The 26341-nt window shown below is 46.9% G+C and overlaps 1 protein-coding gene across 1 annotated transcript in view; it reads left to right on the forward strand.

The window, feature by feature from the left end:
• Positions 1–25827, forward strand: part of LOC119402347 (venom metalloproteinase antarease TserMP_A) — a 64837-nt gene extending 39010 nt beyond the window's left edge. Inside the window, exons 4-7 of the mRNA XM_037669491.2 lie at positions 80–247; positions 1121–1265; positions 22154–22285; positions 25642–25827. Of these exons, the coding sequence (XP_037525419.2) occupies positions 80–247; positions 1121–1265; positions 22154–22285; positions 25642–25719 (523 nt within the window). The 3' untranslated portion in view covers positions 25720–25827. The remainder of the gene's footprint in view (positions 1–79; positions 248–1120; positions 1266–22153; positions 22286–25641) is intronic.
• The last annotated feature ends 514 nt before the right edge of the window (positions 25828–26341 follow it).

Below are 26341 nucleotides of genomic sequence, written 5' to 3' on the forward strand. Positions count from 1 at the left end.
GCATGTACATCAGACATATTTCGCGTATTACAACTTGCATGTTTCGACATCATTTTTTTTCGCTTTTCTCTATGCTTAGCCTCGGTTCTGCGCACGATGGCCAAGCTGCTCCGTCATACCTTAAGAGAAGTCCCGGTGCACAAAGTTGCCCAAATGATGCCAAGCATATAATGAGCACCTACAGAGAAAGCAACATTGTGGCAACATTTTCGCAGTGTTCACTTGCCCAAGTGATGGCTTTTCTTCGGTGAGCATATTGTTTGCTTTGGAAAGCCTGTTTCTTTATTTCTAAAAGCATGATAGTATTTTCTGAGACGTTATGCCTCTCTATGCCTATCATGAAAAAAATATCTGAAATTACAGCTGGCTTTTACAGCTAGTAGTAATCCTGACTTTCCGAAAATATCTGTGGTTAGATACGCCACAGCCCAAAAATGTCTCTCTCAAACTGGCACGTTGTACTGAGAAATCAGGCAACAGACAATATTGCTCGAGACAACGTATCGACGGATGGACTTGCCCTTGTCAATGCAGCACTTGCATCCTTAGCGACGTGAATGTGCAGGCCTCCCTAACTCTCCGACATCCACAAAATACACACTCTAACGCAAAAATTATCCGATAGAGAAGTAACGGATCCCATAGGTGCACGCGGTGAACAGGTAGACTGTTCGAGGAGCAACCCAGCAGGATACGTGCCGTGTGCCAATCTCGACAACAGACCCAAAGGTCGCGGGTTCGTTCGCGGCTGCAGCGGTTTTCATGGAGGCGAACCGCTAGAGTCCCGTGCACTTAGATTCAGGTGCATGTTAAAGAACCCCAGGGGTTCAAATTTCCGGAGCCTTCCACTACGGTGTGCGCCATAACCACAGTTTTGGCACCTAAAACCTCAGATACGATAATATAAACACTATTCGATATTTTTTACAGGTGTTTATTTCTGTATATACCATGCTCACGAACCGTATATTATGCATATACCACGCATGACTGCATACATATTCGCAACATATCAACCGGTATTAACAGCATAGACTATAAATACGTCCCAGGAGTCTTGAGATGGCTGAACAAAATGTATGATATAATAATGTATAGATACTTTTGCGACAACTTTCAGGGAATCTTGGGCCCAGTGCCTTTTGACTGATGCACCTAGACACTCAGTCAACGTTGTGCAGAAGAAATTTTCTTCTGTGTTGCGGGACCCAAACGACATTTGCGAAGAATTGCACCCTAAAAGCAGCAGCGTTAAGTTTCTCCAGGTAAGTGAGCATCAAATGCTAATCGATGCCTAGAGCCATCACTACATAATAGCTAAATGCACACCAGACTTCGTCACACGGTATGTATCATATATGGAACACGTGTGTTGCACATTTAATAACTATAACATCTCGTGCTACTACTGTTATGAAGGAAGGAACGAGACGCGTGCCATTTGTGAACTGATTCTGATTCTCATTCATAGCATCTGATTTCTGCACTACTTAAACGAAGCTACACGTAGGTAACACAGAAAAGCAGTCAAGCTTTACGGTGCATAAGCTTATTGTTGCAGTAAATCATACTCTTACAGCGTTAGATTCCGCGTGGAGCGAATTAAAGTTGGGTTTATATAGAAGGTCCTCCAAATACCGTAACCACAAGTGCTTTTCTGTTTTAGTACATTTGTTTTTTTTTCACATCTTTATCAGCATAGGCTTTTCTGGAGCCCTGTCCCCAAGAGACATTGAATCGGGTTGTTTCTCGTAGTGTTAGTGAAAAACGTGCTCTTTAGAGTTCCTAAAATGCAAAATGCAGGATAATGCAAGAAATGCATATTAATTTTTTCATTATAGCAACAAAATTAATTACCAAACGATCTAGACAGACCGAACTAGGTTATACCTGCCATGCTTTAAGTGAGTCGCAACTCTCGGCCATCCATAGTCGTTTGTGTGCAAAAGTAAGAACAGGCAGCACTTTTTATCTTTTTATGAACTTGAACAGCTCCATGCATGCGTGTCATCGACGTGCTTTAAGAAGAAAGCCCGAAATGTCTACGTACCAAGGTCATGTTCGGTCCAAGGCAAATGCCTCCCCCCCCTCCAAAAAATAATAAGCGCGCCGGCTGCCTGTGTACTTCGTTCACTTCATTTTTGTGGCGTTCGCCTGAGCGGAAGGAAAGAAGGAAACAGTAGCAGGCCGACTGAGCGTCTGCTTTGTCAGCTTCATCTTTGATGTGTTCGCGGGATACAAAAAATTGCGGCGGCTACGCACTAGTGGTGCCAACAGTGAGGAAGCAACGGAGCTGGTGGCGTTGTCCTCACCATTCCGTCTTCCTCACCCTCTCTTCCATTTGCCAAGCCTTGCTATACTATACAAGGCTATGCTGCAAATTAGTTCTGGGTAATCCCGCAAGGTGGCGGAAGTTTTAAGAAAGGAAAATTGGCTTCGTGCTACAAACGGGTGTCTACGAGCGGGTGGTTGCCAATTTCCCTTTCTTAACAGGACTATGTTATGTTTTACCCTCTCACCTCCTCCATTCCCTCCACATCACCCTCACTTCATATTCTTGCATCTTGCTTTACTATACTATACCAGAATATGCTTGCTCTCTCTTCTCTCTTTTTTTCTGTATATTTTTATGTCTTTCTCTCTCTGTCTATTTCTTTGTCTGTCTTTCTCTCGCTCTCTCACTGTCCCTATCTGTACTCGTTCTCTTGCATTCTATTTTTTGCTCTGTTTCTTCCCTGTCTTTCTCTATGTCTCTTTCTTTCTCTTCGCTTCTCGCCCTCTGTACTCGTTCTCTCACCCATCATATTTATTGCGTCCCACGCCGGATAAATTGGCGCACGTGTTCTGCGAGCGAAGCTGAAGATGAAGGAGAGCATGAGTATAAAGTAGAGGACGAAGAGAGCCTGTGTCGGCTCATGATGATAGTTTTCTGTTTATGCGACATGACACAACAAAAAACCTAACAGCTGCGCTGTAAAAAAAAGTCACAGTTTCGCCGCAACGGCGAAGCATTGAATGCGATAGCAACAAATTGGAATCTAACGCGCTGAACTCAAAGCAGCTCGAAATTGCAAGCGCGTCGCTCGAGCCCAAAGAACGCACGAAAAGAACGCACACAGGACGAGCGCGAACTATCATGCGTCACAGCTCGATACTTGAAGCGCACTGCTAAAACATTAAGCAGAACGCACGAAACGAACGAAGAGGTACACACAGGACGAGCTCGAACTAAATGTCGCAGTTGTTACTTATTTCTGTTTGAACAGCGCGCCTCTTTCGCAAACGCGGCCGCTGCAGCGAGCGAAAGGAGCGAAAGACCTTCGTTGCGCTCATCACGCTATCTCGCTGGCAATGAAGAAACGCTTATAAGGGCCGGCCGTCTCTGAGTCGGGCCAGCGGTAAAGGGTGTGTATATAACGCTCCCCGTTAGCTCTCTAGAGGATCCGCGCTTCGTGGCGTAGTGGCTAGCGCCTCGGGCTGCGGAGCGAGAGGTCTCTGGTTCGATTCCGCGCTTCGGAAGCATTTTTCTAAATTATTTTTTTTTTGGGACTGTCATCTATACATACATACTTATACGTATACGGTGAATGACGGTGACGGGGACGGACACAAACCAGCGGAGACTGTCCATATAATTGCTATCGCAATAAAATGAAAATTCGGGCCATGCCTATAACATTCTAAGAATGTTACGGCGAAAGCCTACTTGGACATACTGTTGGTCTGCTGTTCAAATTGATATGCGGAACATCGTGATGAATGTAAACTACCAATAGGAGCACATGTACTGATTTGCCACTCCCAACGGGGAATGTGTGAAAGGTATACAGTAGGCTTCATGCTGCTTCACAGGTCATAGGGTAACGCTTGTGAGTTTGCACAGGGGGGTGAAACTTTGCGGTTTTTCTGTCCCGTGACCGCAGCTATCCTAATGTTTGGGGGCTGTACTACCTACGAGCATAAACGAACGTCGTTATTCCATTTTATATTTATTACCAGGTTACTTATTAACTCCAGAGTTTTTAATGCGCAAGTGAAACTAAAGGTTGCAGTTCGAGAATGCGAAAATACTAGCGCCACCCGGAGTGGAAAACGGGAACCACACCGTCCTATCTCTCACGGCGAAAAAGGGGCGTTTCTTGTCGCGCGCCCATGAATGCTACGGCCTACGGTGTCCCAAAGGCCGCTTTTACCACCGTAAGGTTTGTTTCAGCGAAACCCTTGCAAGCTTCAGCGAAACAGACGCTTGAATGAATTCGCGCCGTCATCAAAAATCGTGCTGTGCTGAGTAGTGTCGAAATTCTTGTTTCGGATCCCGGCGGACAAAAGGTACGATCTGCATGCTGCTCGTTTTGTTTTTCGACGCTTGCACGGCATATCAGGACGCGACTTTTGTATGCGACTAAAAACGTAAAATATTCAAGTTTTGTTTTTACTGTATGAATGGTACGTTTAGGCAATAAAACACTCAAACAAACTCTGCTCTTTATTCTTGTCTAATTTATGTGTACACGTAAACAAAATCAAGGTCTTACTTAGAATAAGTGGCGTAAAAATAGGTGGATGAGCAAACCTTCATCAATCAGAACGCAAAGATTGTCGTTTTGATCATGCGGCGGGTTGCGCAACAGAAAGAAGGTCGCGCGCTCGCCATCTGAATACCTTCCACTCGCTCAAATTGGCTTGCTGGTGCATCCCATCTAAATCACCCCCCTCCCCCCTCCCCGCCACTCGGATCCTCAGTCCTCATCAAGATGGCGTCCCCCAGTCCGTGTCTTCAGTGCGCCGCCATGTTTTAGTAGCGCCCCCAAACACCAGGCGTTGGTCTGGCGTTGCGAGCGAATATCGCGTTCCATGGGTGGTATAGGAAGTTTCACTCCCCTGGTTTGGACGCCGATAGTTCGCCTAGAGATGCTGAGGTTGGTGTGTCCACCTGCACTGTGATTCATACGATTATATATCGTTGAAATTAGAGGTGGACGACATGTGCCATGTTCATTGAAATGTCTACTGGGAATGTTGGATTTCATATAGCGTTAATACAAGATGCGACTAAACAGTAGCGCTTGCATGTTCTGACTTCATTTTTAAAGTGGTCTGAGAGTTTATACATATTAGGGGTTACTATTTCATAAAGACATCTGCGCGTGCCGAACTGTTCCGTCTTTGGGCCTCACCACGCGCTAGTGGAGTGTCCGTCACTCGCTACTAGTACTACGCAGCAGCCCTAACAGTTAGAGCTGTACCCCTAACCCACGGTTAGCGTTGAGTCGCGACCGCGGCGGGTTTCAGGCCAGTGGTAACAGAGACAAGTTCTTTGCTTGACACCTTTTGTTCATACCAAAGCGCCGCCAACGCAACAAAATATGCAGGTTGGAAAGAAGTGGTGGAGCAGTTCCGCACGACAACGGTAAAAACACAACATGATGGGAAGCACACGAGATTGAGAACGATAATGATCGTACTCGCCTCTCGTGGCTTTGCAGTCTAGCCCTGTGGCAGTAAGTCACCCACATAAGGCCGGGCGGTGCGCAGGAGGTGATGGTGGCTGGGTGGCTCCCGACTCAATTGAGCTGTGTTCGTAACCGCTCCCCAAGTCGAAAGACAACGAGGCCCCAGGAAAGCGACGTGCGTTCTTGGGGCCTTGAGAGCAGTCTCCCCAGAAAAGGACAAGGAGGAAAACGGGGCAACTGGGCTTCAGCCAGGTAGCAGAGCTCGAAGGGCTGCGGGAGTGGCTCAGTGCCCTTTCTCACGTAACCCCCTCGCCACTGTGCGTGCAAACGTTGTTTGAAGCCGAGGCACTGCTGTGTTGAAGACAATGGGTTGCGCGTGATCCCACAACATACACCGTTTATTGTACGTCAAGTCAATTTTAGGAAATATTTCAGTTGAGTCACATGGTTGCGTATTAGAGCAGCAGGTCCCAAAATTTCCGAGAAACTGACAGGGGGACCTCCTATGGCTACATGAATGGGGTAATTGCAAAAAATAGAGCAAAACATGCGAGCGTGATCGTAGTAAGCATCCATGCCACACGACTCTGGCAGAAGGTAAAGTGAAGGATACTTGAAAGTTCCAGGAACGCCGATATTGCAGTTCGTAAGTTTCAGCATAACAGAATGATTCTCAGTGTGAAGATCCTCACAAGCCTAAAAAAAGTTGAAACAAACTTCAACGTAAGATCTGACATAAATACCGTTACAAAGTTCGACAGCACATTAGCATAAAATATAGCGAATGAATTCTTCGGAATCCCTAAAGTTCGCGGAACGGTTATGAATGGGATAATTGACAATCACCCGTTCGTAGCACGGAGCCACAAGTTATTGCTAGCATCCTGGTTATCTCAAGTGCTAGCGCAACCACCCCGCAAAAGCGTTGGTCCCGGGTTCGATCGCCGGACTACGGCAAGTTTTAACAAATGCGCTGTTAAAAGCGAGCGTTGGTCCGTGATGGGTGACCATAAATGAGCGTCATCACTAACTGGCACGCCGTCTGTTCAGCCTCTTCTTCCTCTTCGACATATTCTGTTTTGCTCCCGGAGCATAGGCACCGAATTGTGGAGCGTGGAATGCAATAACACTGATGGGCGAGAGAACAACTACAGAGAGAGAAAAGAAGGAGGGGAAAGAAATAAATACAAATAAAGATAGAGAAAGAGAAATTCTGGCGAAAAAAAAATAACTTGGTGAGGCGGGATTCCAACTCGCAGCCCCACGATCCGAAGGCAACCAGCGTAACCGCTCGTCTATCCAGGCACGCTAACAGAGCATAGGCATACCAAGGAGGTGGGAGAGGGAAGTGAGGGTGACGGTGAGATATGTAACGGTGCGGACAAGGCAAATGAGGACAGGAGAGAGCAAAGCATAGCATAGATGGAAATAGCAAGAAAGAAATAGAGAGAGATAGAGAAGAAAGAGAAAGGAAGAAAGAATCAGCGAGAAATAGGAAGAAATATATAGTGACCAAAAGAAATAATTAGAAATGAAGACACCGAAAGTGAATAGAGAGAAAGTGAATAGAGAGAAGTGAAAGAGAGAAAAGAGAGGAAGAGAAAGAAAGAAAGAGAAAAATTGAGAGAAACAAAGGGTATAGCCACAGGGATGTCTGCTCTGCTGTGTTCGATTACATCACTGAAACAAAAAGATTACCGTGTTAGTCTATTTATATGTGTCCATAATCTTGATTCGAAATCTATCTTAGAAACTACCGAAACCATAGTCTGTCCGCTTGCTCCTTCAACAATTACATATTTTACCCTAATTTTAAAGATTTGTTTAGTATAATTGGTGATTACCTTAAGCATCCTGCCGCCCGGTTCTTGGCCCATCCCCCTTTGTGGGTGAGCGCCATCAAGTCGAGGACATCATCATCATCATCATCATCATCATCATCAAAGGCCTCCCAGCTCTGCTGTTCGTTCAGGCTTGGTGCCAACCAGTGCGAATTTGCCTTAATCTCTTCAACAGAAATTTCGGAAAAATCCGTACGTATTTCCTTGTGGCTGCGTGCTACAAACAGCTGGTTGTGAATTTTCCCTTTCTCATCACGAAAAAGTAGAACTTAAGCTTCAACAACAGATGAGAAGAAGCCTTCATGATATAGTTCAGCCCATCAGCAGATACTTAAGCAGCAGAGCAACAAAAGTTCCGAGTAGGCAATCGCCTTCAAATTCTCAGAAAAGGGTAAGCGTTGTCAGTAATTTTGATCATATATGTTCATTATTTTTCCTTTGTATGCATTTGCAGGAAAAATGAGCTTGATAGCGTTACACTCAGTTAAAAATTCGGCAGATCCCACGTACCGTGGGAGTCGATGTTATGCGAAGCATGTGGCGGGTAGGTGACTGTGGCGTAACTTTTTTTACTGAGCGACACGTTACAAAATGACGCTAAAGATTTGTATATATTTTATAAGCACACATATATATGTAGAGGAGCCGCATGTGTGTTATATAACCAGTTGTTTACGGTTGGGCAACGCTGCCAATGGCATCGTCGGTATTACCAACACCAGAAGCGGTAAGGTGATATGTAGTGCTTATACAAGGTATATGTAAACTGGTAGCGTAACTTCCGTAGAAGCCCACGTGTCAAGCCCGTGGCTAGTTGTTGCAACAGTCGCCATCTATGTGAGGAGGGGACAAACCGAATTAAATAGAAAGAAAAAGATGACGTCACAACCGGTAGCGGAAATGACGTCACGTTTTAACGCGATGGGCGCAAAATTATGAAATTTTTTGACAGGGCGCCGCTTCTTACTTTTTTTTATAGCTGCACGTTCTTTTTCTCATCACTATGACGGCTCCATAATGGAAGCCTGCAAAATAACGGGAAGACGAAGAAGGCAGATTTGACAAATAAGGTGTATTTTATTGGCGAAATATTGCGGTTGAAGAGGATATTACCCCAAAATATATAACACAGAAATCAGAAGTAGCATAACAATTCAACGTGCACACAAACCTTGCACACGTGTTGCTCTTGCATCCGTAGACAGCGCAGCGTTTCTTCGCGTAGCGTGGCGGACTCATCGTCCCGAAGGGCGACAGCATGCCGGCCGTGCGCTGACAAAACAAAGTCACCGAAACGGTTCCCGATGGCTGCGATGGGCTATATTACCTTCTGCCAAGTACTACGACTAGAAAACAACGCTTATGCGAGGAAATCACCTACGGACGACAGGCACAAACCTACTGCACAAAAACGAGCGAGGCCATTTGCATCTGAAAATGCGCAAAACCGTTGGCCCACGTTACAGACTGCCTGCATGTGCCCGCTGTTCCTGAAAATAAACGAAAAAAATTGGCCACTCAACCACATACCCAAGACTAAAGTTTGATTAAAGTAATCTACTTATTTAATTCGTGACAAATAAAATTAAAACTAATGATAATAAACGTTTAATTATTTTTTTGTTTTCATTATTTGTCCCCCCCTCACCTAGTAGCGCTTTAATCGTCACGCGGGTGTTGATGTTTGTCGCAATAGGTTTCCGACCACTTTTCGTTCCAACTTTCGCGACCTATTTAGATTGACCTTGGCTTATACGTGTCCCGAGAAAGCACGCACGTTTCACGAACCCGTGTGCATGTGTGCAAGAAGTTCTTGACAGTTCTTGAACAAGGGCATCATCACTGTGATCAGTGAGCACCAGCAGCTGGTCATGATTTGTTATATGATCCCGTCGTGATCGTGGTGACGAGGGGTCCATGTGTAGTGAAGTATGTGGTATAGTAGAGATGTTGGAAGTCGTGGATGCCTCGGTCATTTCGTCGACAAATTGTCTGTCGACAGAGCCAGCGACATGTCCGAACCTGAAGCCACCCTTCGTGTTGGAGAGGTATAGGCCGTCGAGGCTGGTAGGCCTGGATAGTACTACGTAGACCAACTTCAGTGGATGGTGTTTGTCGTATTCGTAGACTACCTGGGCGTATGTGGCCTACGTAGCCTAGTCTACAAAGCGGCTGCCAATTAATCTGGCATCATCCTCGGTGAGCATGAGGCCATTGCCCCGCCTCGTAAGAAATGAAGAGGACACTGCGTCGTTCTAGTGGACGAAGTGCACTTTACGGTGCGGTGATGTGGATATATGCAACTTTCGTTAATGTATTCATACGGGGTCGAGCAATGCTTCAATATAGCTTGCTGAATCACAGGAATACAAATGTAATGTTTATTAGACTGCTATAAAAGCGGAGCCAACACTGGAACTACAGACGTTCATCTGATATGACGCCTGTATTGTAGGAGTACACATCGTAGGAGTATCATGTAGAGTTTATTGATTTCTCGTAAAATTAGATAGCCAGCACCACAACCACAATTGACGATCCAGCGATAGTACGCCTGCGTAGGCTGCTTTTCCAAACCAGATTATAGACCTGGCGTGGCTCAGTGGTAGAATACCTGATTGCCACGCAGAATGCTTGAGTTCGATTCCGCCTGCGATCCTAATTTTCATTCTTTCCATTCGTTGAGTCAACGCTGCCGATGTTGGTTTTCCTTAACGCTCTAGCATTTAAGTTACCAATGTCTGTTCTTGCCGTTCCTGGGTAGATATAAACTGTCAATCACCTGCGGCGCATACCCGTACACCGCGGCCTGTGGTAAACGGGTATGAGCCACACGTGTCGGGAGGAAAGGGTTTGGCGACGTACGCGACAGGATTTTCACGTTATTCATGTCATGACCCGGCAATCATATTCGTCAAATCCTCTTAGCTTCACATGCAAATTTTGGTCTACGCCAAGTTAAGGAGGCGATCATGAGAGCACCCAGACGTAGGCGGATAGATAGATAGATACGTAGATAGAAAGGCTCAAAGTGCCAGAGGTTCGCTAAGAAATGCTTCGCATTTAATATACTCTAATCGTACCTTCACTTTGGAGAATATTCACAAACTGTAAAATACTGCAGTATGAGTATTGCAATCGTACTTTATGCCATGGTATTTATAATTCATAGGAAGCTTGAAGCAGTCTGATTTAGTCTTCAGTAAGCACACATAGTGCTTCGAGCACGACGATATAGGTTCAATTGTCGGATGATAGTAAACCCACGTTTGGGTGGGGCTACATTTCATGTCGCTACATTCATGGCACGATGCAGTTGTTAGAGCCTGCTGCATGGGTCTTTCAAGTGGACAACCGTATCATTTGCTCGGTGAAGCAACCGTACATCTTGGAAGCAACAAAATGACTTCAATGATACTCTTTCCATTCTCATAGAATATATTGAAAATTAAATGTCGGACACAGATTTGAGAGAATCGCGGCAGCGTAAATTCAAGTGGGATATCTTAGCTAGCCCTTCTCTACTGAAAACGTTCTCGACAAGCGCTGTCCATGTGTGTTCGTTGCCTGAACACAATTCCCCGTTGCCGTTGCGTTCAAGATCATGCCCCTGTCGGAGAAGACAATATAGCTCCCTGCGCGTGCTACGCAGCTGGATCGAGGGGAAGCGTCAGTGGGACAGTGTCTTTTTCGAGCAGCGGGCTAGAAAGGTCACATGATTGAGGTTACCCAAAGAGAAGTAGATAAGTTATTTGCCAGACAACCCAACTATGCTTCCCTCGAGAGCTTTCATTTCGCAGAGCAGACTGTTGAGCTATTTGACGATCCTTGAACGCTAAAGCAGTATAGCGCGAAAAACGACGAACACAGAAAAAGGAAGCAGACAAACTGCCGGCGTACTAAAAACTGTTTATTTTGATCACACAGACCGAGTTTAAATGCGTATTGTCATGGTGCTGCGCATGCACAACACCGCGGTGGAAGGAAGCATGTAATAAAAACATGGCTGATCCATCCGTCATAGGAATCGGTATAACACGAAAGTTAAACGTATCGTAAAATAAGTATATTGTTTACAGTTCATTGATATATGAGTTTGTGCAATGTCTATTGCTGTTTGGCAGACACAGCACCGCTTATGCGGACGCACCCACGCTGACGCCTAGTGGCACATCTCGTTCCTGACGACTAAGGCACATGATCATGATTTAACACGTGCGGCAGCTTAAGTTGTTGATATATACCTTGAAAAAGCATATGGTGAATCCCGCGCAAAGATGGGATCAACAAGCACATAATGAACGATAAAACTCGATATGCACTATTTCAAAGCTTCGTGAAACGCGAAGAGAAAGGCGACGCCCGTCCCCTCTACCCTCTAGCCTAGCTGTGAATTCTCACAGGGCGAGCGGGGAACGCGGTGCGACAGCCAGGGGAGCGTCAGAGAGCTATTTTCTAGCATGAATGTATGCGGTGAGTGAGGCATGGGCTGAAGCCGCCACCTCGCGGTAAGTTAAAGCGTTGTCGAAATGGCATTTTTTACTATTCCGAACGCGCCGAATGGCACAGTCGTAGCAAGAGCGTGTAATGAGCTAATCGCGGATTTCGCACATTACTTCACTCTACGGCGTCCATATGGTGACACAACCCCACGAACCAAGAACACTGCAAGAACAAAGTGTGAGAGATAAAAGACGATTTCGTGTAGCCTCCTTCATTTGTTTGGCGGTCGTGCAGCGGGCTAAACGCCCGCAGCTATCATCGCGGACTGAGTGGTCTTGGGTTGGACTCCTGTCAACGGTACATTGTCTTTGCCATCCGCTCGTGTTCATTTTGCTGACGTATTTCCGTGGCGGAAATAAGTCATGAAACTCTTGGGGGACCCTGGCATAAAACACCTTCGTGTTAAAAAACTTGTAGGGCGCTTGAGCTTCGTTTTAAAGTGTGGAACGCGATAGCGTAATAGGGCCCCGTGCTCATCGCCTTACCTGTTGCTAGCCTTGCTTAAGTTCTCGGTTGATGCCTCATCTAACATTAGCCGATTCAATCTATCCATGAATGGCTACTGCAAGTATAGTTGCGAAGTGCTCACTACGCCATAATTCTTTTTGCGAATCAGCCAAGGGACCGCTACGCTTCCGTAAGGCAACACGTGAACCTACGCAGCTGCTCACTTTGTAGATGCGTTTGCTGCTGTTGAGGATTACATATGTCTGCGCGCATCGTAATGGTTTGGCTTTTAAAACACCCACTCGTTGCACAATTAACATGTTTTGCCGCCTGGAGCGATTCTACGTTTCTGCAACGCAATATTACATGCTGACTTAAGAGAGTGTTGAGGCGAGCTCGTTGGTACGGATCCATTAGAATGCAGCGCTTAATGACCGGAAACACATGGGGCGAGAATGGGGACGGGTGCTCTCCTCGTTCTCGCCCCATGTGTTTGTGTTGTTTAGGTGCTGCATTCTAATGGATATTACATGCGCAAAGAAGACTTCTCCCACTAGACGACTTCATATAGGGTGTTTTTTGAAGCTGTTTCAAGCAATGGTGTCGCTCTGTGTTAGAACACCTGCCTGCAACACTGAAGGTCTGGGTTCGATTCTCACTAGAACGTAATATCTTTAATATTTAGTTCAGTTCCATCTCTATAGATTTTTCTGTCACTTACAACACCGCTCTTTCGCTCGCAGCCACCGACGAGGACACCGAGGCCGACACCGGAATTTCTGCGAAACGCGTTCTTCTACGCTATCGAGCTATATATATATATATATATATATATATATATATATATATATATATATATATATATATATATATATATATATATATATATAGGTCGAGGGCACCACGAGAAGGGAATCGGCTTGAAGCGGAGAGAAGTTCTTGAGGAGAACACCGTTGCGAGAGAAAAAACGACGTCAGTCACCACGTGAATACCTTCGGAACAACGGTGGTCCTGCCCTCGAGGTATTTCACAAGGACCCTGAGTTCTAGATCCGGCCGCTGTCATTCGGCGAAGTCGTCGGCACTTATGGTTCCCAAGAAGCAGTCATCCTCCTGGTCGTCATGCGGTGGTGGGTCAACGGGGGCGCGAGACTGGCAGTCAGCATCGGAGTGTTTTCTTCTAGACTTGTAAACGACGGTTATGTCGAATTCTTCATGTCGTAGGCTCCATCGTGCGAGGCGAACTGAAGGCTCCTTCAAGTTAGCTAGCCAACACAAGGCGTGGTTGTCGCTCACAACTTTGAAGGGCCGGCCGTAGAGGTAGGGGCGAAACTTCGATGCAGCCCAGATGATGGCCAGGTACTCCTTTGCTGTTGTAGAATAATTCATTTCGCCTTTGGTAGCGACCGGCTAGCATAACTGATGACCCTTTCCAATCCGTCGGTCTTCTGCACAAGGACGGCGCCGAGTCCTACGCTGCTTGCCTCGGTGTGAATTTCCGTATCGGCGTATTCGTGGAAACGCGCAAGTACTGGAGGCGTCTGCAGGCGTCGTTTCAATTCTTGAAATGCTTGAACTTGCGACGTTTCCCACCTGAATTCGACGTCTTCGTGAGTTGCGACGAACTTGCGACGTTTCCCACCTGAATTCGACGCCTTCGTGAGTTGCGTCAGTGGTTCGGCGATTCGTGAAAACTCTTTGACAAAGCGTCTGTAATAGGCGCACAAGCCGAGAAAACGGCGTACGGCCTTCATGTCCGTGGGCGGCGGGAAGGCAGCGATGGCAGCTGTTTTCCGCGTGTCCGGACGAACACCATCTTTCCTGATCACGTGACCCAAAAACAAGAGCTCCTCGTACGCAAAGCGGCACTTTTCAGGTTTCAAGGTGAGTCCTGAGGTCTTGATTGCTTGAAGTACAGCTTCATGGCGCCGAAGGTGTTCGTCGAAATTTGAGGAAAACACAACGACGTCGTGCAGGTACACGAGGCACGTCTGTCACTTCAAGGCGGCCTGTACAGTATCCATAACCCGTTGAAAGGTCGCAGGTGCCGAGCAAAGACCAAAGGGCATGACCTTGAACAAGAATCGGCCGTCTGGTGTTATAAAGGCAGCCTTCTCTCGGTCTCTCTCGTGGACTTCTGTTTGGCAGTAACCGCTCTTGAGGTCCATCGACGAAAAGTACTTTGCGCTGTGTAATCGATCCAGCGTGTCGTCTATCCGGGGAGGGGGATACACGTCCTTCTACGTGACTTCGTTCAGGCGACGATAATCGACGCAGAGGCGTAGGGTTCCGTCTTCTTCACTCACGCCACGGGAAATGCCCACGTACTCTTAGAAAGCTGGATGATGTCGTCGCGTAGCATTTCGTCGACCTGTTTCTTTATGCCCTAGCGTTCTCTCGTCGAAACTCTGTACGGGCTCTGACGGAGTGGTCTGGCACTTTCCTCTGTTATGACGTGATGTTTTGCCGTGGGGGTCTGCCGAATTCTTGGTGACGACGAAAAGCAGTCCTTGTATTGCACGAGCATGGTTTTCAGCTGTTCTTGTTTGTGCTTCGGAACACTGGGATTGACGTCGAAAGCTGGTTGCGGAGCTTTATTCGTCGGAGTAGGCTCGGGAGAATCAGTGAGGCCGAAAGCATTGCTGGCTTCTACGATTTGTTCGATGTAGGCGACCGTCGTGCCTTTGCTCACGTGCTTGTATTCGTTGCTGAAATTCGGGAGCATAACTGTTGCTTTCCCTGCCCGCAGCTCGGCTACTCCTCTTACGACGCAAATTTTGCTGTTAATCAAATGGCGCTGGTCGCCTTCAACGATGTGTTCCAGGTCTGCTGATTTCTGAGTGCCGACGCAAATGATGACGCTGGAGCGAGGCGGAATAGTGACCTGGTCTTCCAGCACACTCAAGGCGTGCTTTCTTGGCGGAGTGTGCGGCGGTAGTGCCTTTTCCGTGGACAGCGTTATTGACTTGGACCTTAGGTCGATGACTGACCATGAATGCCTAAGAAGTCCATACCAAGGATGACATCTCTCTAGCAACGCTGCAGCACCATTAAGCTCGCGGGATAAATCCTGTGATTAATGGTGAGTCTCGCCGTGCAGATTTCCTCCGGCGTTACGAGGTGACCTCCAGCTGTCCGGATTTCGGGGCTTTCCCAGGCTGTCCTAACTTTCTTCTGCCTCGTGGTGAACGGTCCACTGATGACAGAATTGTCGGCTCCGGTGTCGACAAGGGCTCTGACGCTGTGGCCGTCGATAGGAACGTCGAGGTCGCTAGTTCGTCGTCTTGCGTTGCAGTTAGGTCGTGGCGTCGGGTCACGGCTACGTCGGTGTGTTCCGCTGCTTCATCGTTGCGTCGTCAGGTCTACTACGGTCCGCGATGTTTCATCGTCAGGGCTCTGTCTGGTTCTTGTCGTGTCCTGAAGGTTTCGTCGTGGCGTCGTCGTCGGCGGCGGAGGATCTTCGGTGTTTCGTCGTACAGCAACCGCACCTCCATCGGTTGCTGCCCTTTGTTTTATGGATGCGGTCTAGGTGACCGGCCCCGGGTTCGGCCAGTGCATCGTCGGCGTTGGGGAGAGGCGTAGCGGCCTGCCGATGGCCATCGGGAAAGTCCTCGAGGGGTCCACTGCGCTCCTGTCAGATAGTCGGCGATGTCAGGTGGTCGTTCAACCTGCTGTGGACGCGGCGCATCGATGGCGAACCCGCGCAGTCCCATCTCTCGAACCTGGCAGCGGCGGTAGGTGTGGCCGGCTTCTCCGCAGTGGTAGCAGAGTGGACGATGGTCGGGGGCGCGCCAAACGTCGATCTTCCTCGGCATGTATTGCTGGCCGGTTGGCGGTCGGTATGACGTCGGTAATGGCGGCGGTGGTGCCTGGCGGTGGAACTGCTGGGGCGGCGCGGCGCCTTTACGCGGGTGAGGAGGGGGGGCATTGCGTCGGGCTGCAGCAGCATAACTCATTGCTTGAAGCTGAGGCGGTGCCGGCTGACGAACAACCAGTGACTGTTGGATTTCCTCGCGGACAATGTCTGCGATCGAATCCACTTGAGGGTGCGGCGAAGGTAACATCTTGCGCAACTCCTTTCGCACGATCGCTCGGATGGTTTCGCGCAAGTCGTCGGTGACTAGTGAGTGCACTTCGGAATACGTTGAAGACAGCGGCGAGCGGTTGTACTGTTTGGTCTGCATGTCCAGTGTCTTTACAATAGTCGTAGCCTCGGTGAGGAATTCAGCGACCGTCGTGGGCGGGTTGCGGACAAGTCCCGCGAAAATGTCTTGTTTTACACCCCGCATGAGCAGGAGATCTTTTTTGTCTTCTGCCATCGCAGCGTCGGCCTGACGGAAAAGTCGAGTCATGTCTTCCGTGAAGATGGTGACGTTTTCGTTTGGCAGCTGCACCCGGGTCTCCAGCAAAGAAGCGGCTCTTTCCCTGCGGACGACGCTTGTGAATGTGTGCAGGAATGCGCTGCGGAAAAGATCCCATGTCTGCAGTGAGGACTGCCGGTTCTCAAACCAGGTTCTTGCCGCGTCTTCGAGGGAGAAGTAGACGTGACGCAGCTTGTCTTATCACTCCAGTTGTTAAAGGCGGCGACATGGTCGTATGTTTCAAGCCAGGTTTCCGAGTCTTCGAAAGACGATCCGCGAAAGGTTGGCGGCTCCTTGGGCTGCCGAAGAAGGATCGGCGCAGGCTGCACGGTGTCGGTCATCGCCGCTGCGGTCGATGTTGGGATCTGCGGCTAACTGGCTTTTTCGGGAAGGAGCCCATGCTCTGGCTGCAGTCCCTTCTGCCTGCGGCTTGTTCGACGATCGGGGTTTTTCCTTGCCGTCGTCCCCGTTGCAGCTTGGGCTTGGGTCAGCACCCCGCGATGGAGTCCGGATCATGAAGCAGCACCACCACCAAATGTCACTAGTTCGTGACGTCGACGAAGACAGCAGTCAGCTCGTCCGAGATGAAACTTTATTTGGCCGAGCGTGTGGCCGGGAAACTGAAAGTCAAACTATAGCAATTACTGATAGCTGCGAACGGAGCGTCGACCGTCGATCAACTGCTCATGGCTGGGATGCGCCGTATTTTACACATCACGCATCGAACTTTCCAGTTTTATCACTGGTTGTCGCGCAAGCACTGGAATAATCTAGACTATTCGCGTCCTGAGTGCAATCTTAATGGGCCCCTCACCAGGTTTGACAATTTTGAGCTAACGAGCGAAATTCATACACTGGGCGCTCACGATTACGTCTGCCAAAATTTGCAACCCTACGCGCCGCGGAAGTGGGTCAAATTTCAAGATGAACGCTGCTTGCCCTTCCTCTCGCGGGCACGCGCTTTGGAGAATGAGGGGATGACGTACATGAGAAAATGGCCCTACGTAGATGGTAGGGCTGTTAGGTCGCTCCTCTACGTAGACGACTGTGCTCTGACGTCGCCAACAGTAGCACGTGACGCTGCAATAATTATTTGACACGACAAGTGTAGTTTGTGTAATTTGTTGCTTGAATAGATTAATAAAACATGAGAGAAATAATGAGACAAACAAAGAGAATGTGTGCGTCTTTTTCATTTTTTTTTCGTGAATTGCAGCGAGATTCGGGGCTAATGTGCCTCCGTTTCCCATGCGTTCGTGTCCCCGCGGTTAGCGCATCGAGCAGACGCGAGCCCTGGAAACGAAAGTAATGTTCTGGCGCGTTCGAGCACTCGTTATGCTCATTATTCTACCGCGTCCAAGTAAACGTTAATACGGCACTCGCTCATGATACCGGCACTCTCGTGCCCGTACAAATGTCTCAACTTTCATGCCCGTCCCGCATCAACAGGCAGTACACCACAGAGAACGCCGACAAAATGCCCATGGCTGCTACATAAAAAAAAATCACAGCATATCCACGGGGTGAATGATGATGAGTGGGGCGAAGCTACGGAGGGAATCATCTGTAAACCGTGAAACTCTTCCGTGAAATGCGCCCAGTACATAATATAAAGAGTGTGAAACATCGTGTATATATTAAACATCAAACTTTTATTGTACTGTTGGTTTACGTGGTCCCTTCATTATCACTTGTGATCGGTGAAATGCAAGAAAGAAGTCCGCTCCCGAGCGAAAGAGCGCCAAGAGCGACCGCATTCCCCGCTCGCCCTGTGCGAATTAAAGGCAAGGCTAGAGGGAAGACAGGACGCGCGTTCCACGACGCGAGGTCGGTAGCATACCCAACGAAAGCCAACGGAACGCGATCGTGCAAGTGCTCTGGCTTCGCATCGCCTCATGGTTCCATTTAGCGTCCCAAAACCAAACATATTGCTCAAGGTGTGCCTTGCGTTTTTCGTAGAAATAATTTCTTTATCATGTACACTAAGACGAAAAGTTGAAAGCTCACTAGAGTGTATCGCCCGCAAAGTATGTCTTTTAGTGTGATTTAACTCTCGTACGGCAGGGTCCTCGCGCCGTTGCCGGTCCACCTCGCCCGTTGACGATCGGGCGAGGTGGCTACATAGAACTACTATTACTACACTTTAAGAAAAACATCTGGCGTTCTTTCGTTCTGCTTTTACAAAACATCTGGCGTCTTTCGTTGGTTTATTTCATCAATCAACGGCGTTTTGAACAAAATTTTTATTGTTTAATCACGCACAGGAGAAATCTCACCAGGCACTACCTTGGAGGTAAACAATGGCTGCTAATGGCAATGAGAGACAGAAGAAGTCGGCTTTTAGCTAACACTTACACTTCTACTTCTACTAACGTTTCCTACTGGAACATGCCAATGGCTGCTAATGGGGAATGAGAGACAGAAGAATTCGGCTTTTAGTTAAAGCGCACGCTGCGAATTTTTTATTGTTCAACAACGCACAGGAGAAATCTCCCACCGGCACCACCTTGGAGGTCAAAGCGTAAGACTTGTTACTCACTACTACGACCACGACGACTACGAGGGACGAACGGGTGCCGCCTTAAGGAGCTTCGCCCCTAAAAGGTAGCGGCCGTGCAACGCTGCTCGCGTGCTCGGGCTGGCTCGGGCACATCATACGCACGTGACCATGCATGCTCATGACGTGTTCATGCGTATGTGTCAAGTGAAGAGGGCAGGGAAGGGATTTGGCTTGCGAAGGTTACACGGGGCGAGTGGCAAGGGTTTGAAACTCGCCTCCTCGCATCATGGTTTCGCGCAGCTACAAATTATTTTCTCAGCTCGTAATGAACCGATTTGAAAAATTCTTGCGGCATACTGCTCTTAATTCGGCACACAACAACTTCCACCGTCTAACTAAAATTTGCTATGTGGCCTGGTGAGGGGCCCTTTAACAAAACGATCTACTACACTCGCGAAGCTTCTCGAACACTGCGGCGCGGTCCGCGTCGAGCGTTGATAACCGCCCTTGCTGGTGAAACCCGAACACATCAAAGTAAAAGAAGCGGGCGTGACATTGTGTATGTATGTATGTATGTATGTATATATGTATGTATGTATGTATGTATGTATGTATGTATGTATGTATGTATGTATGTATGCATGCATGCATGCATGTATGTATGTATGTATGTATGCATGCATGTATGTATGTATGTATGTATGTATGTATGTATGTGACGGATCTCCGGACAACAGTCGACCAGAAGGAACGGACGAGGCGAAAGCGTTAGACACATCGATTTTAATTACATAGGAAAGAAAAGCACAATACTACCCAAAACCACTGCAATCATATAAAAAATGCCGGCATTAAACACCCACACACAAACAACACACATACACTGCATACAACACACAGACAACACACATACAGACAACAAACAAGAGAAACAAGTCACTAAAACGTATAAAGCGCTCGTCGCCTATACTCGCGGAGAACCTTTCTTGGCAATGAAGCGAAGGCTACAGAGCCACAACTCACATATCCCACCGCTAATGAATGTAGTCCCACAACTGCGTCCGTATTTTCTGCGTGAGATATATAGAATACTCCTTCATCTTCTACATGTAGCTTTGTGAGCACACAAGCGAGATATTTGTATTTCTTTTACTTTATACGTTGTCACTTTGTGTTTTTGCATGCGTGAAAAAGTCGCGCCTTTTACCCGTACCTTAGACGCTAAAGCCGCGTTCAGACTGCAGTCGCATCTCTCATAAGTGTCGTATCGCGTAACTGCTGTAACGTCCGTTTACGTTTGCTAGCGACCACGCGTGTTCACATTGAGCACTTCGGTAATATACGTTTCTTACGACGGGTCAATCACTGCTCTGATTTTCCAACATGGCGCCGTTGGTCGTAGAGAATGGGTCTTTGACGCACTTCATCGACGAGCAAACTCATCGCTGCACAATGAAGGCCCTTCCGCACTCGTCGTGGAAATTGCCGCGAGAACACACAACGAACACGGGCAAACCAGCTCCAGAAACACGCTGCTCCATGCCAAGACGCGCATGAAGACGCGGAATCTGGGGAGACCGGAAGCTCCGTGACGGGAAGTGAAAACCGAAACTGCTTTGTCCATTGGACGTGCCGTAACGGTCGCATCATTAGTGGTCATAAAAGTCGTGGACCCGCCAACATTTACGCCCGAAACGTTACGTACTTTACGCTTAATACAACAACGTCCGAACAAGCTCATTACGTTGATTACGTTTACGGTCGCGATCCTTACCGACGATCCGTACGTTGCGCACGTAGTCTGAACACGGCTTAAGCAGCGTTTGCGTCGAAATGCAACGCTAGCCATCACTTTCCACGGCGTTACGAGACGCGCGCCAAACCGGACTACTTCGCGTAGCAGTACATTTGGAGACGCTCTGCCCCCGTAGCTTTCCCTGCATTGCCAGGAAAAGTTGTCCGCAGGTATAATCACCTCACAGCGTTCTGTGCCACTGCGAGATGAGTCGAGGCGTTGCGTTGGGCACTGCAGTCAACGTCGGCGTACAAGTCGATGACGCAGGCTTCTCTGTTGTGGAACACGAGCTGGCGTTGCAGTTGAAGCGTGGAGGCTCGGAAGTCAGTGACCTGTGCGTCGCAGGTATTTGAGCGGGCCAGCGTTCCCCAGGAATAAGACTTGACTCAGGCGAGGGCTACGGAGCGGTGCCTAGGACAATGCGCTCGAGGCAAAAGCCGATGACGGTCTCTGGCCGCTGCGGGTGTTCGTGACTGCCGTCAAGTTCCTAGGACGTGTCCTTGAACAGCGGGGTGACAACGGTGCGATGCCGCAGAGACAATGAGCACGAGACTACGGTGCGACGCCGTAGAACAAAGGGAGCCGGAGCGCCCGGAACAAAAGCCGGCGCGACGCTCGTACCCAGCTCAAACGCTCACCATCGAACATCCCGGGCCCCCTATGCCCACGTCACGTACTCTTTTGTACGTTTGACGTCCTTTTCTTTATTTCTAGCCTTGATGAAATGCTCGACGTCTTCCTCTTCTTTTGTCATACTTTCACTGTACCTCTCAATGTGACAATGTCAGTAAGCAATCAATCCTTGTAGTCATTGCGCCTAACTAGAAGAATGCATACAATTTTCCAAGTGCCCTCATTAGATGCTTGTATTTTATTATCCAGCACAGAAAAATTACTATGGAAGGCGAATTTTAATGACTGCGAATCCGCTGGTTCCCGATACACTAGTCGATTCATCAACCCCTTTAAAAAGTAAATTGACATTGATCTGGTATTCTGGCAGAGGCATAGGTACAAAACGCAGCACGCAGACATAAAATATTTTTTGTAATATTTCGTCTCTGCGTGCTGGTTAGCAATGCCGAGTGGCTAACGGCATTGCTAATTGCTTTTGGTTGCGCTATTCAGCTATATCTAAGGATATCTTAAGCATTTTTACCTGCAACTTTCTGAAGTAAAGTCCACATAATTATATTTTATAATGCCACCCAGAATGCTATGCAAAATAACAGTGTTCCTTTCTTGTGTTATAGAATCACAATGAGCACGATATTAAAAAGTGCCACCTCCTATGCGCGGACACCAGTGGCGGTGTGACGACAATATATCGCCACAAAGCTCCCGAATACACTTTATGTGATATATCGGCGGAAAACAGGACGAAGGTATATTGCCATATTTATTTTGTATATAAGTACAACGATATTGTTTTAACAAGATATTAAGCAGAAATATAAGTGCAGTAAGCAAGTCGAGTTTATGTACACAGAAGTGAAGCGTTGTGGCTTCTGAAGAATTCTAACACTTCTATGCGCGTCAAGGCTTGCAGCTGTCCCACGCCTAAAGCAGGTTTTCACAGACTGAATTTTTTCGCTGCCCAGCATTTTCTAGGTTTATAGGAGAAGTAGGTTTGCTGTTGGTCGAACAACGTAAAAAGGTGTCTTCAGTAATCTCAATCGAAAACTAAATGCAAGGAATTTATGATATGGCCATGTGCTTGTCGTAATTGAAAAGAGCGGGAGCCACGGACTTGATTCGCTTTCTAGGAGTATGCCTGTAATTCACGCTGCGCTTATTGTCTATGGCACAATATTGGTACATAACGCTGAAGGTCTCCTAATCTAACAGCAGTGAAACGAGCACTAGCCAGGGCCCCCGAATATGCCCAGAGTGAGCCCTATAGAAGCGGTTGGTATGAATTTCAAGAATTCCGTAAGTTATCTATGTGGTTGTTACGGAAACCTATTGCACATGATATTCAATCTGCCTATACTGCGCAAAATCTTGAGGAAATCATACGAACTTACCGCAATGACATACGGAACGTTCCAATGGGGATAACGCGGGCTTTCTCGCAATTTGGTATTTCGGTGGCCATATACAAAAACAACCTGGCCTGGCTCTGTGTTCCTACATTTATGAAAACGCACTTGTCAAACTGAGGTCTATGACGACAGTCACATAATATTCTCACAAAAAAGAACAGCACAGAGCTACGCTGAAGTTCTTTCTTCTAACAGCGATCAGATTTTCTTTCGACAAACATATGGTGTTTAGGAAGCGCATACCTTCTATAACAAAGAGTGTTGGCAATAACAATATAGCAATGGTTCGAAGGAAAAAGCTTCAACACGTACACATTTTTTACTAACATGTACTGGTGTTTCTGTCAATGTGCTAGAAGTAAGAAATAAGGAATATTATTATCTCTCATTATCTTAAAAAACCGATCGTAGGAGCAATGGCGGAAATTATGTGAATGTAGTGCAGGCGCTCCGAATTTTCAAGCCTGGTAGCATGCGACGAATCGGAGTAGAGGTATATCGCGAGATGGTTACATTTTCATGGGCATTCGCTGCCGAATAACCAGAGTCTAGGATTATGCTGACATCCACGAAGAACTGTAGCTTCTGTTTGTCAGTGTTAACGGCAACGGTACATGGTAGCGATTCATCCAAGCTATAAAATAGCTAACTCCGTATCAAAGGAAGACACCGAAATTAATTATCAAAATCTTGGAGGACGCTTGACCTTCCCCTTCAAGAGTAGAACGCGACAGCGTAATCGGGCCCCGTGCGCATCGTCTTCTCAACTGCTAGCCTTGCTTCGATTCTCGGTGCATTTCGAAACTGTGCCGCAAGGAAACGAATGTCTGTGCGCGTAACATTGGTCGTTTGAAACTATCCTGGAATTTGTACGGCAAGTACAGCTGCGCAGTGTCCACTGCGCCATAGTTCTTCCTTTTGTGAATCAGCGAAGGACCCACTACGCGTCGGTAAGACAAAACTCGAACCTACGCAGCTGTTCACTTTGTTGTTGTTTTTGCTGAGGATGATCTGTAAGTATAGCTGAGCGCTTTCTAATGGGGAGGCCTTTAAAACACCCACTCGTTGCGCAATTCATTTGGTATGACGCCTGGTGCAATCCTACGCTTCTACCACGCAATAATAAATGTGTTAAGGCACATATAGTGTTTTTTCCGAAGCAGTTTCAAGCAATGGCATGGCTCTGTGGTAAAATACCTCCTTGCCACGCAGAAGACTTGGGTTCAATTCTCACTGGAGCCGAAGACCTTTGTTATTTATTTCATTTGCATCTTTCTTGATTTTTCCGTTACGTACAACGCTGATTTTTGCTCACAACCAACGACACCGACACCGACAGTGCAATTTAAACGAAACGAGCTCCTTAACGCTATCGCGTTTACATACAGTATCCCTAATTGCTGGGCACCATACAATGTGTCTATAGTTTTAACAGCGAATCAGTTTTGAAAATCGTTCCATGCATCTAGTATCACAAAATTATCATCATGATAAGCGGGTATGTGCCACAGAAATTCGGCAAATCCCACTACTCACCACTTGCCACAGCTAAACCAAAGCAACGACCTAGATGCAACCTAGAAACACTCTCAGCACCTAGCTAAGGCCTAGAAACAGCCTGGAAGCAACCAGAGTATTCTTCAGAATCGTCCAGTTTCGCAGTGTCAAGCCTTGGGAGCTTACTGCGAGCTTCGCCAATTCTTTTTTTTTTACCTTCGAAGAATTACAGCTCATAGGGGAATAACATTGTGGCCAGTTGGCGAGTCAAGTCCTAACGTAGGAATACATTAAAACGTTCATTCTTGCGTTTCCCTTTTTGAATGTCAGTGCGTTCAGCGATATATTGTACACACATATTCGAATGCTAAGTATACTCTGGTGATAACAATCGGAAAATCTGCGTCATATTAATTAATTATTCACCAAAACACACATACATACTGGTAAAATTATTAAAAAAGTAATTGTTGTTTAGTAATGTAGTTTTCTTCGACTAAAATTTAATTAGAGAAAACTGCAAATTAGAGCCCGCTTATCTATTGACAACAAAGTTTCGTAATCGCCATTTGGTTCACTTGGATAACAAGTATATCCTATATAAACTTACATGTAAGATTTGTCAGATTTACTTTATTGTTAAAATGGTCGCGTCGTATTAACGTTACTCGCTGTTAAAAGTCACAGATTATGTACGGGCCCTTCATGAAGAGTGCAGATTAAAATGTGTGCATCTTTCGATTAGTCGGTATTCTAATAATAAGATTTCCCAGAAAAACTAAACCAGGGCTTTTTCAACAGGACAAGGCTAAGAATTCAAAACAGCACAACCCATTAACCCAGCACTTTTTTCTTTCACTATTTAATAACGGGTGTCTAAACTTTAACATGCAAGGAATTTTGTTTTCCCGTACTTTCCTATGCAGTTTCCGATGTAGAAAAGCACCATTATTGATGGACCCAGACAGCGCCTTGCTAGAGCACAACATAGCGCCTGAAAGAGGATTTATTCATTCCCCATTGGGGGGGCGCATAGAATTCGCGTGATGTGATAAACAGTACATGAATATAATCAGAACAGTCTGTCAACAACAGTACTACGTTAGATGTTTTGGAGTACATTCCACAGCTGCTTTGTACATGTTCCCATTCACAATTCGTTTGTTGTTAGCTTATTCACTGTTCCCTATATTTTACAGGTGTGCGTGCAGATGAACTGTACTGATATATTATCACAGCTTACGACATTCAGAAAAACCGTCAAAGAAGCTGCTTAAAGAGAGACTGCCAGCAGAACCGTGCAGATGGGTTCCCATGAAAGCATGGATTCTAACGTATACAATTGGTTTTCCATATATATTTTCATAACGTCAACTTTCAATGTCTCTGACGACATTAAAGGGCTTGTTCTTACTCAGCCTAAATGAAGAGCACCCTATTGTCATTGCCCGATTGTGGTTTGTGCTCATTTTATGAACTATAGTTTTGTAGAACTTTAGAAAGCAGTGGCCAATGCTCCTCAAAGCGACATGAATGTCAACCTGCACGAAAGGAAGCCCAATATAGGTTAACATCATGAGCCAGACGGCTCATGATATCATCCCCTTATGAGGAGATTCCTTTAGTCGCCAAAGTTATAGCTTGTCATGCTTCAGTCGTCTGGGCGCTGCCACTCATGCATCCTTAACTTGTATCCGAACATACAACATCGAACGATTCAATGCTATGCTAAATGATTGTCGCGAACACTTAATTACGTGGCGAGCTACTGAACTAAAGATTTTCAGGCAGATTGTATCGCAGCGAATTACTGCTACCCTCAGTAAGCCAACATAGCTATAAAAACCACTGAACCAGTCCGCCCCTATATTTCTCACCGCAAGCATGACCTTTGGGAGA

Source organism: Rhipicephalus sanguineus, chromosome 8, assembly GCF_013339695.2.
Source record: "Rhipicephalus sanguineus isolate Rsan-2018 chromosome 8, BIME_Rsan_1.4, whole genome shotgun sequence".
In the NCBI taxonomy this organism is placed as follows: Eukaryota; Metazoa; Arthropoda; class Arachnida; order Ixodida; family Ixodidae; genus Rhipicephalus; species Rhipicephalus sanguineus.